The sequence below is a fragment of the Lepidochelys kempii genome, chromosome 1 (assembly GCF_965140285.1).
Source record: "Lepidochelys kempii isolate rLepKem1 chromosome 1, rLepKem1.hap1, whole genome shotgun sequence".
NCBI lineage: Eukaryota > Metazoa > Chordata > Testudines > Cheloniidae > Lepidochelys > Lepidochelys kempii.
In genome coordinates this window covers 77868510-77883108 of record NC_136380.1, presented here as the reverse complement: position 1 = coordinate 77883108, position 14599 = coordinate 77868510, and the positions used below count along the sequence as shown (strand labels likewise).

Genomic DNA, 14599 nt, shown 5'->3' with positions numbered 1-14599 from the left:
CTAAAGCAAAGATTTTGGAAGGGAAATGGTCTGTGAAATACGTCAGTCAACAAAGAAGTTGTCTGGAAGAAGGACAGGAGACAGTGGATATGGGTTAATTAGGAGGCAACTTTATTCTTAATTGTCTAGGAGTACCCAGCAGACAAAAGTGTACAGAGCAGATAATTCCATAATCATTTCAGTAGCTACCTGGGAGGCTTCCATCAGGGCTCCCCCTCATAGGTGCCGACTCCTTGGGTACTCCAGGGCTGGAGCACCCACAGGAAAGAAATGGTGGGTGCTGAGCACCCAACAGCAGCCCCCCTACCAGAACCTCCCTCTCCCCCCAGTGTCTCCTGCCTACTGGCAGTCCCAGCCAATCAGCACCTCCCCCTTCCTCTCAGATGTTTTGTGGTGTCAGGAGGTGCTGGGGGGGTGGGGGTAGGAGTGAGGGTGCACTGTGCTCAGGGAAGGGGGTGGAACTGGGCGGGGAAGAGGGAGGGGGACAGAAAGAGGCGGGGCGGGGGTGGGAAGAAGCAGGACCAGGCGGGGCCTTGGGGAAGGAGAGGAGTGGGGGCGGGGCCTGGGCGGACCCAGGGGACACCCCCTGGCAGATTAGAATCTCGGCGCCTTTGTTCCCCCTCACCCATTCTGGTCCCCACCCAACCTGCTGCTGGGACCTCACCATCCTTCCCTTAAAATCCTTTACTAATATATTTTATCTAATCACCGTATCTCTTCCCTGCAGAGTACCTACACTGGACATCCCCCCCTACGTTTACACAATTAGTTGCGACATGATAGCCTAACTTCCGTTTCATGTTCTCCCCAACTAAGCCTCCCAAACCCACTGTGGGGAAGGTGAGAAAACCTCACTTTGCCTAGGCCAACCTGACGGTCAGGGAAAACTTCCTTCCCAGCCCCTCAAAGAAAGAAACGGTTAGCTCAATGCCCACAGTGAATCCTGACAGTATTTCACCACTTCCATACTGAGAGGGTGGGTGCTATTCCATCTGGTCTAGGTAAAAGAGGGCTTTTCCTGCACCGGCTCTCTCTTCCGGTCACCTGGGTGGGATGGATCACTGTCCCCACACTGACATGATGTGCAGCTGCAGCAGGAAGTCACTCCCTCAGCTCTCTGGCCCTTAAAGGGGCACACATTTTTTCCAACAAGCCAGACAATGGCCTGCATGACTGTATATGCGGTGATATCATTCTCTTTCTTTTAGTTTCCATAGTGTGTCATTTCAGCTCTGATAGGAGTAGATTTGTGAAAAGCAAGAAAAGTCTAGTTGCTGATCAAATTTCCTTTAAAATCTTAACCTGATTTAGAAAGAGCCTGACAAGATCTGGAATGGTCTAATTATTATAATCTTTCATGCTAGGCACATATGGCAGAAGGCACCTTTTGCGATTATTAAGGATGAGCTAGATACATCTGATCTTTTCATTTAACTGCAATACACTACAAGAATAGAGAGCAAGAGGTATGAAAGATTAGTAGTAGTGAAACTGTCAATGGAGAAATTAAAAATAGCAAAATATGGACAATAAAATTCAAATTAGATAAAATGAGAAAAATAAAGATGTTTTTATTATGTTGTTGGAGTGATCAGAAGTGAAACTGAAAAACATCACATTGTTAGAAAAGTCACCAACATGAAGCAGAAACTGTTGAATAGATACTTTTCTTTAAAATTAGTATGGCAAAGGACCATCTATTGTATGCCAATTGATTTCATTTTCTGCCAAGAAAGTGTTCACTGTTGTAGTTTAAGTGTGACAGTCCACACATTACTCTTTTGATATTTCATTTTCAAGTTAATTTACCCCAGAATTATCTGAAGAGTCACTTTTACATAAACAATATGTTACAGAGTTGAACTGCCTGGTCTGTGGTGGTTGGCAGTGCTGAAGAAGACATAATAAGAGAATGCTATTTCTATTCTGGCTTTGACAGTCCTTTGAAAGCACCTTATCCTCCATGTTAGCAATTAATATTGGCTGCATGTCGAGAGAGCACATTTAGTCATAAGTTTTCTCCTTGCACTCAATATGGTTGCATGGATGTAACTGAGGTAAAAATTTGGCCCTTTCACTGCTGTGACAGCTAACAGATATCTGTCCTGCATACAGTGGCCTAAAAGCAAGGCTATTTGTTTTCCCTTGACAATGTTATGTATTTCGTTTTATATGTTTACATTTACACTTTCCTTGTGGTCTCACATAGAAATTACAGTAGTATAAGTGTCATAAATATAAAGGGAAGGGTAAACCCCTTTGAAATCCCTCCTGGCCAGGGGAAAGCTCCTCTCACCTGTAAAGGGTTAAGAAGCTAAAGGTAACCTCGCTGGCACCTGACCAAAATGACCAATGAGGAGACAAGATACTTTCAAAAGCTGGGAGGAGGGAGAGAAACAAAGGGTCTGTGTCTGTCTGTATGCTGGTCTTTACCGGGGATAGACCAGGAATGGAGTCTTAGAACTTTTAGTAAGTAATCTAGCTAGGTATGTGTTAGATTATGATTTCTTTAGATGGCTGAGAAAAGAATTGTGCTGAATAGAATAACTATTTCTGTCTGTGTATCTTTTTTGTAACTTAAGGTTTTGCCTAGAGGGGTTCTCTATGTTTTTGAATCTAATTACCCTATAAGATATCTACCATCCTGATTTTACAGGGGGGATTTCTTTATTTCTATTTACTTCTATTTTTTATTAAAAGTCTTCTTGTAAAACACTGAATGCTTTTTCATTGTTCTCAGATCCAAGGGTTTGGGTCTGTGGTCACCTATGCAAATTGGTGAGGCTTGTTACCAAACCTTGTCCAGGAAGTGGGGTGCAAGGTTTTGGGAAGTATTTTGGGGGGAAGGACGCGTCCAAACAGCTCTTCCCCAGTAACCAGTATTAGTTTGGTGGTGGTAGCGGCCAGTCTAAGGATAACGGGTGTAATATTTTGTACCTTGGGGAAGTTTTGACCTAAGCTGGTAAAGATAAGCTTAGGAGGTTTTTCATGCAGGTCCCCACATCTGTACCCTAGAGTTCAGAGTGGGGGAGGAACCTTGACAATAAGTATTTAGCTGTGACACTCTGAACGCCTTTCCCAGACTTGAGAAAGAGCTCTGTGTAAGCTTGAGGCTTGTCTCTTTCACAAGCAGAAGTTGGTGCAAGAAAAGATGCCTCACCCACCTTGTCTCTCTAATATCTTGGGGCCAGCACAGCTGCAATAACACTGAAAACAATACTATGCATAGTTTGTTGTCAACAAATGAAAATATAATTAGGCTCTTTTACCAATAACAAATGGAGAATCAATTTTGTAAATATTGTATTGGTTATAACTGAGAACTTACGTTTTCATTCACTTGGACCAGTTTTATTTTTCAGCCGGAGTATGCATTTTATCTAATGCTTTTTCAGTTTTAATTTATTTCATAGCAATTATAAGAGATTTCAAGGTATGAAATACGTGTTCCAACATGGTTCACTGGATGGTGAAAAGCAATGCCCTTCCTTTCACTGGTGTTTCCTGTTTAAGATTAAGCTCAGTTGGTTAGCCTGTATTCCATCTGCTTTCTCTTGAATGAGCTGTTTGAGGTGCAATTTTTACTTACCAGTAGATGAATTTGTGTAAAAATCTCACATTCTTTCAGAGAGTGATTGAAGTTGGTGCAAAGATGGCTCACTGCACATAACACACTCATCACTTGCCTTTCACAGAATCATAGAATCGTAGAATATTAGGGTTGGAAGAGACCTCAGGAGGTCATCTAGTCCAATCCCCTGCTCAAAGCAGGACCAACACCAACTAAATCATCCCAGCAGGGCTTTGTCAAGCCTGACCTTAAAAACCTCGAAGCATGGAGATTCCACCACTTCCCTAGGTAACCCATTCCAGTGCTTCACCACCCTCCTAGTGAAATAGTGTTTCCTAAAATCCAACCTAGACCTCCCGCACTTCAACTTGAGACCATTGCTTCTTGTTCTGTCATCTGCCACCACTGAGAACAACTGAGCACCATCCTCTTTGGAATCCCCCTCCAGGTAGTTGAAGGCTGCTATTAAATCCCCCCTCACTATTCTCTTCTGCAGACTAAATAACTCCAGTTCCCTCAGCCTCTCCTCATCAATCATGTGCCCCAGACCCCTAATCATTTTCATTGCCCTCCGCTGGACTCTCTCCATTTTGTCCACATCCCGTCTGTAGTTGGGGGACCAAAACTGGATGCAGTACTCCCGGTGAGGCCTCACCAGTGCTGAATAAAAGGGAATAATCACTTCTCTCGATCTGCGGCAATGCTCCTACTAATACAGCCCAATATGCCATTGGCCTTCTTGGCAACAAGGGCACACTGCTGACTCATATCCAGCTTCTCGTCCACTGTAATTCCCAGGTCCTTTTCTCCAGAACTGCTGCTTAGCCAGTCTGTCCCCAGTCTGTAGTGGTGCATGGGATTCTTCCTTCCTAAGTGCAGGACTCTGCACTTGTTTTTGTTGAACCTCATCAGATTTCTTTTGGCCCAATCCTCCAATTTGTCTAGGTCACTTTGGACCCTATCCCTACCCTCCAGCGTATCTATCTCTTTCCCCAGTTTAGTGTAATCTGCAAATTTGCTGAGGGTGCAATTCATCCCATCATCCAGATCATTAATAAAGATGTTGAACAAAACTGGCCCCAGGACTGACCCTTGGGGCACTCCGCTTGATACCGGCTGCCAACTAGACATTGAGCCATTGATCACGACCCATTGAGCCCAACAGTCTAGCCAGCTTTCTATCCACCTTATAGTCCATTCATCCAATACATTCTTCTTTAACTTGCTGGCAAGAATACTGTGGGAGTCTGTATCAAAAGCTTTGCTAAAGTCAAGATATATCACATCCACCACTTTCCCCATATTCACAGAGCCAGTTATCTCATTATAGAAGGCAATCAGGTTGGTCAGGCATGACTTGCCCTTGGTGAATCCATGTTGACTGTTCCTGATCACCTTCCTCTCCTCCAAGTGCTTCAAAATGGATTCCTTGAGGCCCTGCTCCATGATTTTGCTGGGGACTAAAGTGAGGCTGAGTGGTCTGTAGTTCCCCAGGTTCTCTTTCTTCCCTTTTTAAAATATGGGCACTATATTTGCCTTTTTCCAAGAGTCAGGGACCACCCCGATGGCCAAGAATTTTCAAAGATAATGGCCAATGGCTCTGCAATCACATTAGCCAACTACCTCAGCACCCTTGGATGCATTAGATCTGGTCCCATGGACTTGTGCATGTCCAGCTTTTCTAAATAGTCCTTAACCTGTTCTTTCACCACTGAGGTGAAAGAGACACTTTGCCAAGACATTGCAAAGACAAACCTACATGATAAAATTAAGACAATGGATGAAGCAACGGATATGAGTAAGGCCAGAATCTCTGATTACTTTTTTATGTTAGTACCTTTGTCTGCACAGAAGCGACCATATGTGAGATTAAATGTTCGCTTGGCTTCCCAGGTGTGTGTGCGTGTGCATGTGTATGTGAAAGAGAGAGAGAGAAAATGTTTGCTTTTTGGAGAACAGACATTTTTGTAGTGTTTGCTGCTGCTAGTGTTCATGCTTAGTGGTGATACTCACAGAAGCGCTGATGCTAGGCCCATAAACTTGGTAGATAAATTATGCAATAGTTTGGTTAAGTGGTCACCTTTTAGTGAGAAATTTTCTTTTGGGAAATCTGAGAGCCTGAGTATGATGACATAGCCATCACAAAAAAATCCTCATCCCATAGTATTTGCTTCCTTGAAAATGTTGCATATTTATATAGTGTCAGTAGTGATAGTAATTACATTGTTGTTTTTTAATTCCAATGTCATGGGACAAAAGAGATGCTATTGAAGTCTGATGATCTCTGTACAGGTACTGATCTAATAATTATATAATAATTATAATTTCATTATACTTTATATATCACCTTTATCTAAAAATCTCAGCATGCTTTACAGACATGCAGTCTCATAAAACTCCTGAGTGGTGGATAAGTATTATAGCCAACTTCAGCAGGTTAAACTGAATCACACAGCGGTGAAGTGGCATGCATACAATGAGTCAGAGTCTAAAGAAGGAGAACTAAATATTTAATTTGGATGATAAGATTCCCAACTTTTAGCACATGGTTTTTGAGCAGTTTCCAGTGAACATATATAGCATGGCAGGAATCAAACCTCAGATAAATGACCCAATATAGTTGTCAAGGTTCTTTCCCCACTCTGAACTCTAGGGTACAGATGTGGGGACCTGCATGAAAAAAAACCCTAAGCTTATTTTTACCAACTTAGATTAAAACTTTCCCAAGGTACAAACTATTTTACCTTTTGTCCTGGGACTTTATTGCTGTCACCATCAAGCGTCTAACAAATATAACAGGGAAAGAGCCCACTTGGAAACGTCTTTCCCCCCAAAATCCTCCCAAGCTCTACACCCCCTTTCCTGGGGAAGGCTTGATAAATATCCTCACCAATTTGCATAGGTGAACACAGATCCAAACCCTTGGATCTTAAGAACAATGCAAAAGCAATTAGGTTCTTAAAAGAAGAATTTTAATTAAAGAAAAAGTAAAAGAATCATCTCTGTAAAATCAGGATGGTAAATACCTTACAGGGTAATCAGATTCAAAACATAGAGAATCCCTCTAGGCTAAACCTTAAGTTACAAAAAGACAGAAAAATAGGAATATACATTCCATTCAGCACCACTTATTTTATCAGCCATTTAAACAAAACAGAATCTAACGCATATCTAACTAGATTGCTTACTGACTTTTTACAGGAGTTGTGACCTGCATTCCTGCTCTGTTCCCGGCAAAAACAATACACAGACAGAGAGAAGCTTTTGTTTCCCTCCCCCCCCAACTCCAGCTTTGAAAGTATCTTGTCTCCTCATTGGCCATTTTGGTCAGGTGCCAGCGAAGTTGTCTTAGCTTCTTAACCCTTTACAGTTGAAAGGGTTTTTCCTCTGGCCAGGAGGGATTTAAAGATGTTTACCCTTCCTTTTATATTTATGACAATAGCTAATATAGAATGCCTCATATAGTGATTGCTTGTTGATGAGAAATAGTCTGTATCAGGGAACACGAAAGATAACTGTGATCTTATTTTGAGAATTAGGGGGACTAAAAAGGAATCAGCAGTATAAAATACATAGAGGGTTTTTTTTTCTTATTGACTTGGTGATAGGCACTTATGCTTCTTTTTTCTTTTCTTTTTTTTTTTGTATTTTCACTGCATGTTGCTTATGCATTTGATTTCATCTCACAGGGAAGGTGTACAGTCAGAATTATTTTCATATGTTATCATCCCTATTTACTGGTGCTAATGGTTACAGATATAAATAATTCAGCCATCAGATAGGTTTTATTTTTAAGTGTATTTTATAAAAACCGTGTTTTAATGTACAATTATGGCTTGTTGCTGAATTAGAGTTTGGGGGAGAAATAGACTTCTAAGAAATCTGTGCTAAAATGTTGTTTAGTGGAGAAACACTGTATCTAACTGTTAGTCTTCGAAATCAATGAATAGCATCATATTTTTTGCTGTACCAGACAAACTGAACATAAACACGAAACATGCTGAACCCAGTTTTTAAATGTGCTCATCTACTTTAGGAAGTCAAATTCCACATTCTGAGTGCTTATGTTGGCACTTGGGCACATAAAATATAAAGGCTACCAAAGAGCCTATATCAGTGCCCATGTATGGGACTTGCGCACCTAAAGTTCACCGTCCACATTTCTGCATTGGATCCTCTGTGGTGAAAAGCTTTGAAAATACTACTCTGTGGTTAGTGCTGCATCAATTGAAATGCAGCTCAAAATGCAATGTGGAGCTACCAGTTGTCACTTCACAAAGTGTTATGCTGAATCTGGAAATTTGCATAATTTAATTAATTATGCCACTAAAAACTGATTTTCTCTCAATTTAAAGCAAACAGCTTTTATGAGGGTGAACTACAGAACCCAGGGATATCAGGTGTCCAAGCTCTTAATCCTATTACAAAGAGTTGACAACCACTGATAGAAACTGGAAAACATAAGCCTCCAGCAGGGCAACAAGTAGCGAGGAAGTAGGCAACAGATTTTTTAAAGCTTTTTGAAACCACTGTATGGTTTTTAATCAATTTTTAAAAAACAACTGAATTGGCAGCTTGCACTTAGTTGTTCAGAGGGTGAGTACTGTCTGAGGGGTAACACTTATTTGACTTAGACATAAATGAAAATAACTATCTCCTCTGGGAGGAAAGCTGTTGAGCTTAACTACCATAACAAAAATGCAGCAAATGGCCAATGTTTGCTATTTGTATCTATGCCTGTCCACTTACAGATGTTTAAGAGTGCAAGATGCTGTACCTTGTAAGTGGTTTCTAATGTTATGGGTTGGAGACTGGCTATGAGTCATTTTGATAGTAAACTAATCTTGGCAGACAATGTTAGATTTCAAGGATCAAAGTATCAATCCCTGACTAAGCACTAGCTTTAATACCAGTGTCTCCTTCATTTCATTACAGTATTGGTTTTGATGAAACTGAAAACAATGGGTACATGTAGTGCTGAGGGATAAGGTGCACTCAAATGCAGAGGTTCTCATCTTTGACTACATATGAAATGCCATAACCAGAAATACTATGGATGACCTTGCCAAATTCTGGAGAAGTCAGGAAACAATATAACAGTTGTAGTAACTTAATTTTGACTCCATCCTTAGAGCCTTATGTGTATACAAAATTTGTATCTGCATCCAATCCACAATCTTCAAACATGGTCCGTGGATATCCGCAGATATAAAGCGGATATCCACAGATCTGTAGGTCTCTATCCAGCCTCACCTCAAACCCCAGAGCTAGACAGGACCTGACATGAAATTGACCCTTTCATGAGAGTTATGTCTATGAAATGTTGAAAGCTTCCCTCCATTTGTAGAGTGAAAACCTTAACATGCTTGCTTCGATTTGTTTCCACTTTCCTATGGCAAAGGTTATATTTTGGCAAAAAGAAATTGCATTTTTTCTTAACAAATCTGTCTTTTTTTTCTTTTCTTTTTTTTTTTTTTTTAACCTGGACTAACAGCTGGTTTTGGTGGGGAACTGGAAAAAATCAGTAGAAAGGATTTATTAAAATGTGAACTTGTTGGTAATATGAGAACTTTATATAAAATTGGAGTAATTTGATCCAGGTTTCAATTAAGTTTTACAAAAATCTGTATTGTCTTCTTTTCTTCTTGTATTTTTTTTTCTATGGAGCCTTGTTTGGGGCTTATGAAAATCAAAGATAAAGATGTTACAGTGTATGTAGACAAGTACAGAATTGAGACATTCGGGTCTGAATCTATTCATATCAGTCAGGTTCTTCACTAAATGAACATGCAGGATGGAAGTGTGTTTGTCATTATTGCAATAAGCAGATAATATAGGGAAAGAAACTAGGGGAAACAAAGGTATAATAAGCAAGCTGTTTTTCCAAATAATGACTGAAAACTCAGTCTCACCTGTGGTCTTCCTATTGTGCAGAGGTATCTGACTTTCCAAAAGGCATGGTGATATGCCCACCTATCAGAGGCTCAAGTCCTAAGAATCTGTCGTGTTAGCAAGCTCAGTCTTAAACTAAGTATAAACATTTCATAAAGTTTGTCAGAATTTCTTGTAAAATGATAAAGAGGATAAAGACAATAAAGATATCTGGTTTAATTGATTATTTTCATTGTTTAATAAAATTTCTCTGTTTGACTGCTGGAGACTTTGGACTGAATTTTCATTACCTACTCCTGAACAATTTACACTGGGATCTAGACAGTATTGAGCTAATGAATTAGAATTTATATTGAACCTTAACTGTCTTCATGAAGTAGCTGGGGAAGGAAAATAATGGCCATAACTGAGTATTTTTTCATTATAAACTATGTTATATAGCTTTTACAATCAGGTTTTTAATAAATCTAGAGAAATTAAATTGGATTTTGACCAACTTTTGTGCTTTTGTCATCTCATGTAAAAGTATTTTTTTTAAATGGGAAGGCTAATGGGCTAATGCAACTCCTATTAAAGTCAATGGAAATTAGAGGGTCCCTACTGTTGATCTGATAATTGTGAAAAGTACTATGAAAATTTGCACAAAATACATTTTAATATAATATTTACAAGATTGGGCAGCCTATTAAATGAATGTATAAATACATTTAATATGCTGCCCAGTCTTGAACTTCATTATATATATACTATTCCCACTGAAGTCACTGGAGCTTTCTGATTACGAAGTTCAAGATAGGGTAGCATATTATATATATTCTCAGAGACATATAGTTTTTTAAAGACCTGTTCAGTTTAGAGGTCACTTAAAGTGCACTTCCATAATGTAGAAATCAATAACTTTTTCATATAAATGAAATACTGATACCATTCTTTAACTGTGTTATTCTGTTTTACTGTGTTATATTGAAAAGTGCTGATGTTCACGGTAGTGAAAAATCTGTTTTCTCAGATACGTAAAATACAGTTATAGTCGGTACATATTGGCCCAAATCATTTCTTGCTCCCTCTGGGGTTCCACAAGAAGAGGACTTGCAGGATTGGACTCATAATTTCTTATATTGAATGGAATGAAATATAAATTGACTATCTAATATTGCAATATGTTAACCATACACAAGAGTGCATGTCTGTTGATGCCATCAGTGAGTAAAAATTTTAACTACTGTCTAGTTTTATTTTAATACCAAAATTTAAGAACAAATATGAACATAATTAATATAGCCATAGTCAGACAATGAAAACTTTATAAGTGAACACCCTCTACCACATATAAAACAATTGGTATATTTCTCTCAAGTTCTACTTACTAAGAATTACAGAACTATAAGTAAAACTGTTAATATAACAAATATTTATCATTCATTAAAATACATTGTTGATTTCTCACTGGAACTGTACTGTTTAAGCTCTTCTTCTAGCCAAAGATTAAGAATTCAAAGTGTATACACCTCTCCAAGTGAACTAGTACAATCCTAACACCCATAAGTTCATGTTTCTAACTATAAACTGCAAATATTATCCTTACCTATCTGTTAAGGTGGTTTTTCTTTCTATTGACTGAAAACAAACCTCCTCCCTTGCCCAACCCATACATTACAAACACTAATTTGTCAATCACAAAATGCGTTAAATTGGTGGCCTTGATTTCAAATTCAGACGTTGCAAATTTGAAATCTTCCTGCATCCAAATAATTTATATTCATTCCCCACAGGCAGCAGTGATGGTTCTTGGGATAAAGAAAAACTTCAGTCTCCCCTCACCCAAGGATCACAGGTGTCTGTTAACCACCCCAGCTTGCCTGGACAGCATAACCTTCCAGTTAGCCATCCTCTCAACCCTCTTCAACAGAACCACCTTCTGCCAAATGGTACGGGTTGACATCTTTCAACACTAACATCAGTGGTTTTCAAACTTCTGTCTTTCTATTGTGTTTAGTTAAATAGGCTATGCAAAATAAAAAACATGGTGAATACTGTAATACTTCAATTAAAGTATTCAGCAGTGGAAGTAGGAGTCATAAAAAAATAAAAAAACAAACACAGTAAACCTGATACTTAAATAGCTATTAACCTGTGCATCAGTGTTATAATTATTGCTAAGACACCTTGCCACAAGTATTAAAATGGACAATATAACGAACAACAATTGCTTAGCAATGATATGGTACAACATTACACTGATCTGAACAAACTAAGGGGCCTGTTAGTCTCTCCCTGTACATATAAGACCTCCATGGATACTAGAGGGAATTACACATGGACAAAAAGTGAACAGATTCATGTTAACTGCTCTATACTGAAATGTTGGAAGAGTTCATTTTTGAACACATTTGGTGCCAAGCATTTCAACATATTTTGCTCATAAGAAAATATATTCCTAATAGTCAATATTTAAAAAACATCATAAACCAATATTTCCTGCCTTTTGTTTTTTTTTTCCTTAGGCCTGGAACTTCCTTTTATGATGATGCCCCACCCATTAATTCCTGTCAGCCTACCTCCAGCATCTGTCACAATGGCCATGAGTCAGATGAACCACCTTAGTACCATTGCAAATATGGCAGCAGCAGCACAAGTACAGAGTCCCCCATCCAGAGTCGAGACATCTGTTATTAAGGTAAACATCTAGAAATATATCTGTGATACTAAATTAATTTCTTCACAGCATGGTACCTTATTAATGTAAGGCTGTTCTCATCAGATGTCATAAGGTAAGCAGTCATAAAGGCAAGGCTTGGTCAGTGTTTGGAAGGGAGGGTTCCAAAGAAAACCCCACTTACTGTAGGAATTGATTTTGGGAACTGAGTATTATGTTGGTACCTGAACATTCTGAATACTGAGTACTGAATCAGTGCTCCAGTTCCACAGTTGAAGTTGCCATTTGTCAGATGAGATATAGATACTGACTACCCATGGTCAAAAAAGATCTCATGCCACTTTCCCAAGAAGCTGGAGGTAAAATCCGGACCCTATTGAAGTCAGTGAGAGTTTTGTCATTGACGACAGTGGGGCCAAGATTACACCAATCCTGGTGTTTATGGCAGATATTCCCAGCTGGAGGTCTGAGTGCCAGAACTAGAGTGACTAATAAATTCACTGAAGAACATCTTGAGGTGCTCTCTCAACATGGGCTGAGCATGCTGTCTTTGTAGAACTCTCACCACTGCCTCATTCAGAAATAGAATACAGGTCTAGTAGAGTTGAGTACTGACCTGACAACCGCCAGGCCAGTACTGTAGCACAGTACAGAAGTCTGAATACTAATAACTTCCGTCCATCAGAGGGATTAGTATAGCACCTAGCAACAAAGCATCTGGGTATTTCCCACTTAAATTAGGCCTGCATCTCAAGCTCTCCAGTGGATTTCCTGGAGTCTTCTCCCTTCCTTGGTGGAGGATGCTTTACTTGTATTATGCATGTATTCTATCCCCTAATATTCAAACTATACAGTTTGATTCACCTTATATTTACTTAGATATCTCCATTTTACCTACTATTCTTCCTTGATTCTAATAAATTAGATACAAAGAGTATCTTCCTGTTTGGATAAAGAGAAAATGAGCTGATCAGAATATATGAGAAATACTGAATGTGTGCTTAGAGCACTGCTGGGCAACCTACAGCCAATGTCAAGGTAATCCACTGGCGGGCCACCATACAGTTTGTTTACATTTGCATAGCTGCCCGCAGTGCCCAGTGGCCACGTTTTGCCGTTTCCGGCCAAGGGGAGCTGCAGGTAGAAGTGCAAATGTAAACAAACTGTCTTGCGGCCTGCCATTGGATTATCCTGATGGGCCGTGTTCGGCCCCTGGGCCACAGGTTGCCCACCACTGGCTTAGAAATCTTCTCCTCCAATTTAATGGGTTTCTTATTTTACAGGTTAGAGTGCTGCATTCTAATTTGGCAAACCTCAAATTTACAATCCTACCTCTTGACTAAACTTTGGGGCCAGATTGTCAGCAGTTCCTAAAAATGCCTGTGAGAGTTTTGCAGGCACATCATTGTGTATACAGAAAACAGATTTGCATGCATAATTTTATTTTGAGTTTTACTGACCCACTGAAGATCTTCCCCTTAACACAATCCCCATGATACAGAAAAAATTATCAAACCCAAAACAAGGGCACCAACAGTTTTAACATTCTAGGTGGTTTAGGTGACCTATAGGAACCTGGGTTTGTTGAGATATTTGATATAAACATGCTGTTCTTGTACTTCCTCATTTTCTCATTTGCTATGCCATGACAAGCTTGGAATCATCCTGACCCATGCAATTGCAAGTGCCTTTGAAGAGAAAAATAAAATGTATTTTAAACTCCTTTAAAAGCCGCTAAATCTTTATTACTGCTCGCAGGGCCACTAGTGACAATGTAACTTGTACCATTCATGCAAACATTTGGGATCAAATGCAGCAATCTCAGAAAGTGAGAGAGTAAATAGGGTATCAGAAACTAATAAGGCTGTGTCTACACCACACTGCAATGCAGAATATGGGGATATGTATTGCAGAGTGTACCAAAAAGAAAAGGAGTACTTGTGGCACCTTAGAGACTATCCAATTTATTTGAGCATAAGCTTTCGTGAGCTACAGCTCACTTCATTAGATGCATACTGTGGAAAGTGTAGAAATTCTTTTTATACACACAAAGCATGAAAAAATACCTCCCCCCACCCCACTCTCCTGCTGGTAATAGCTTATCTAAAGTGATCACTCTCCTTACAATGTGTATGATAATCAAGTTGGGCCATTTCCAGCACAAATCCAGGTTTTCTCCCCCTTCCCCCGCCACAAACCCACTCTCCTGCTGGTAATAGCTTATCTAAAGTGACCACTCTCCTTACAATGTGTATGATAATGCTCAAATAAATTGGTTAGTCTCTAAGGTGCCACAAGTACTCCTTTTCTTTTTGCGAATACAGACTAACACAGCTGTTACTCTGAAGAGTGTACCAAAGTGTTGTGCGCTAACTGCTCTGTGTTGACGTTGCTGGCACAAACTGAAAGGAATGTAGTTCACAATAATGTAAACCTGTTTGAAGGAGGATTACATTAACACAAACTAGATACCTTTTGTT

General features: G+C 39.5%; 1 protein-coding gene across 13 annotated transcripts in view; it reads left to right on the top strand.

The window, feature by feature from the left end:
* The window catches only part of DACH1 (dachshund family transcription factor 1), a 462083-nt gene that overhangs the window by 291974 nt on the left and 155510 nt on the right, over positions 1-14599 (top strand). For 9 of the 13 annotated variants that reach the window (XM_073346413.2, XM_073346448.2, XM_073346406.2 and 6 more), the window contains 2 exons: positions 11236-11391; positions 11968-12140. In XM_073346413.2, coding sequence (XP_073202514.2) covers positions 11236-11391; positions 11968-12140 — 329 coding nt within the window. The remainder of the gene's footprint in view (positions 1-11235; positions 11392-11967; positions 12141-14599) is intronic. The other 4 variants (XM_073346466.2, XM_073346504.2, XM_073346495.2 and 1 more) reach the window with 1 other exon arrangement.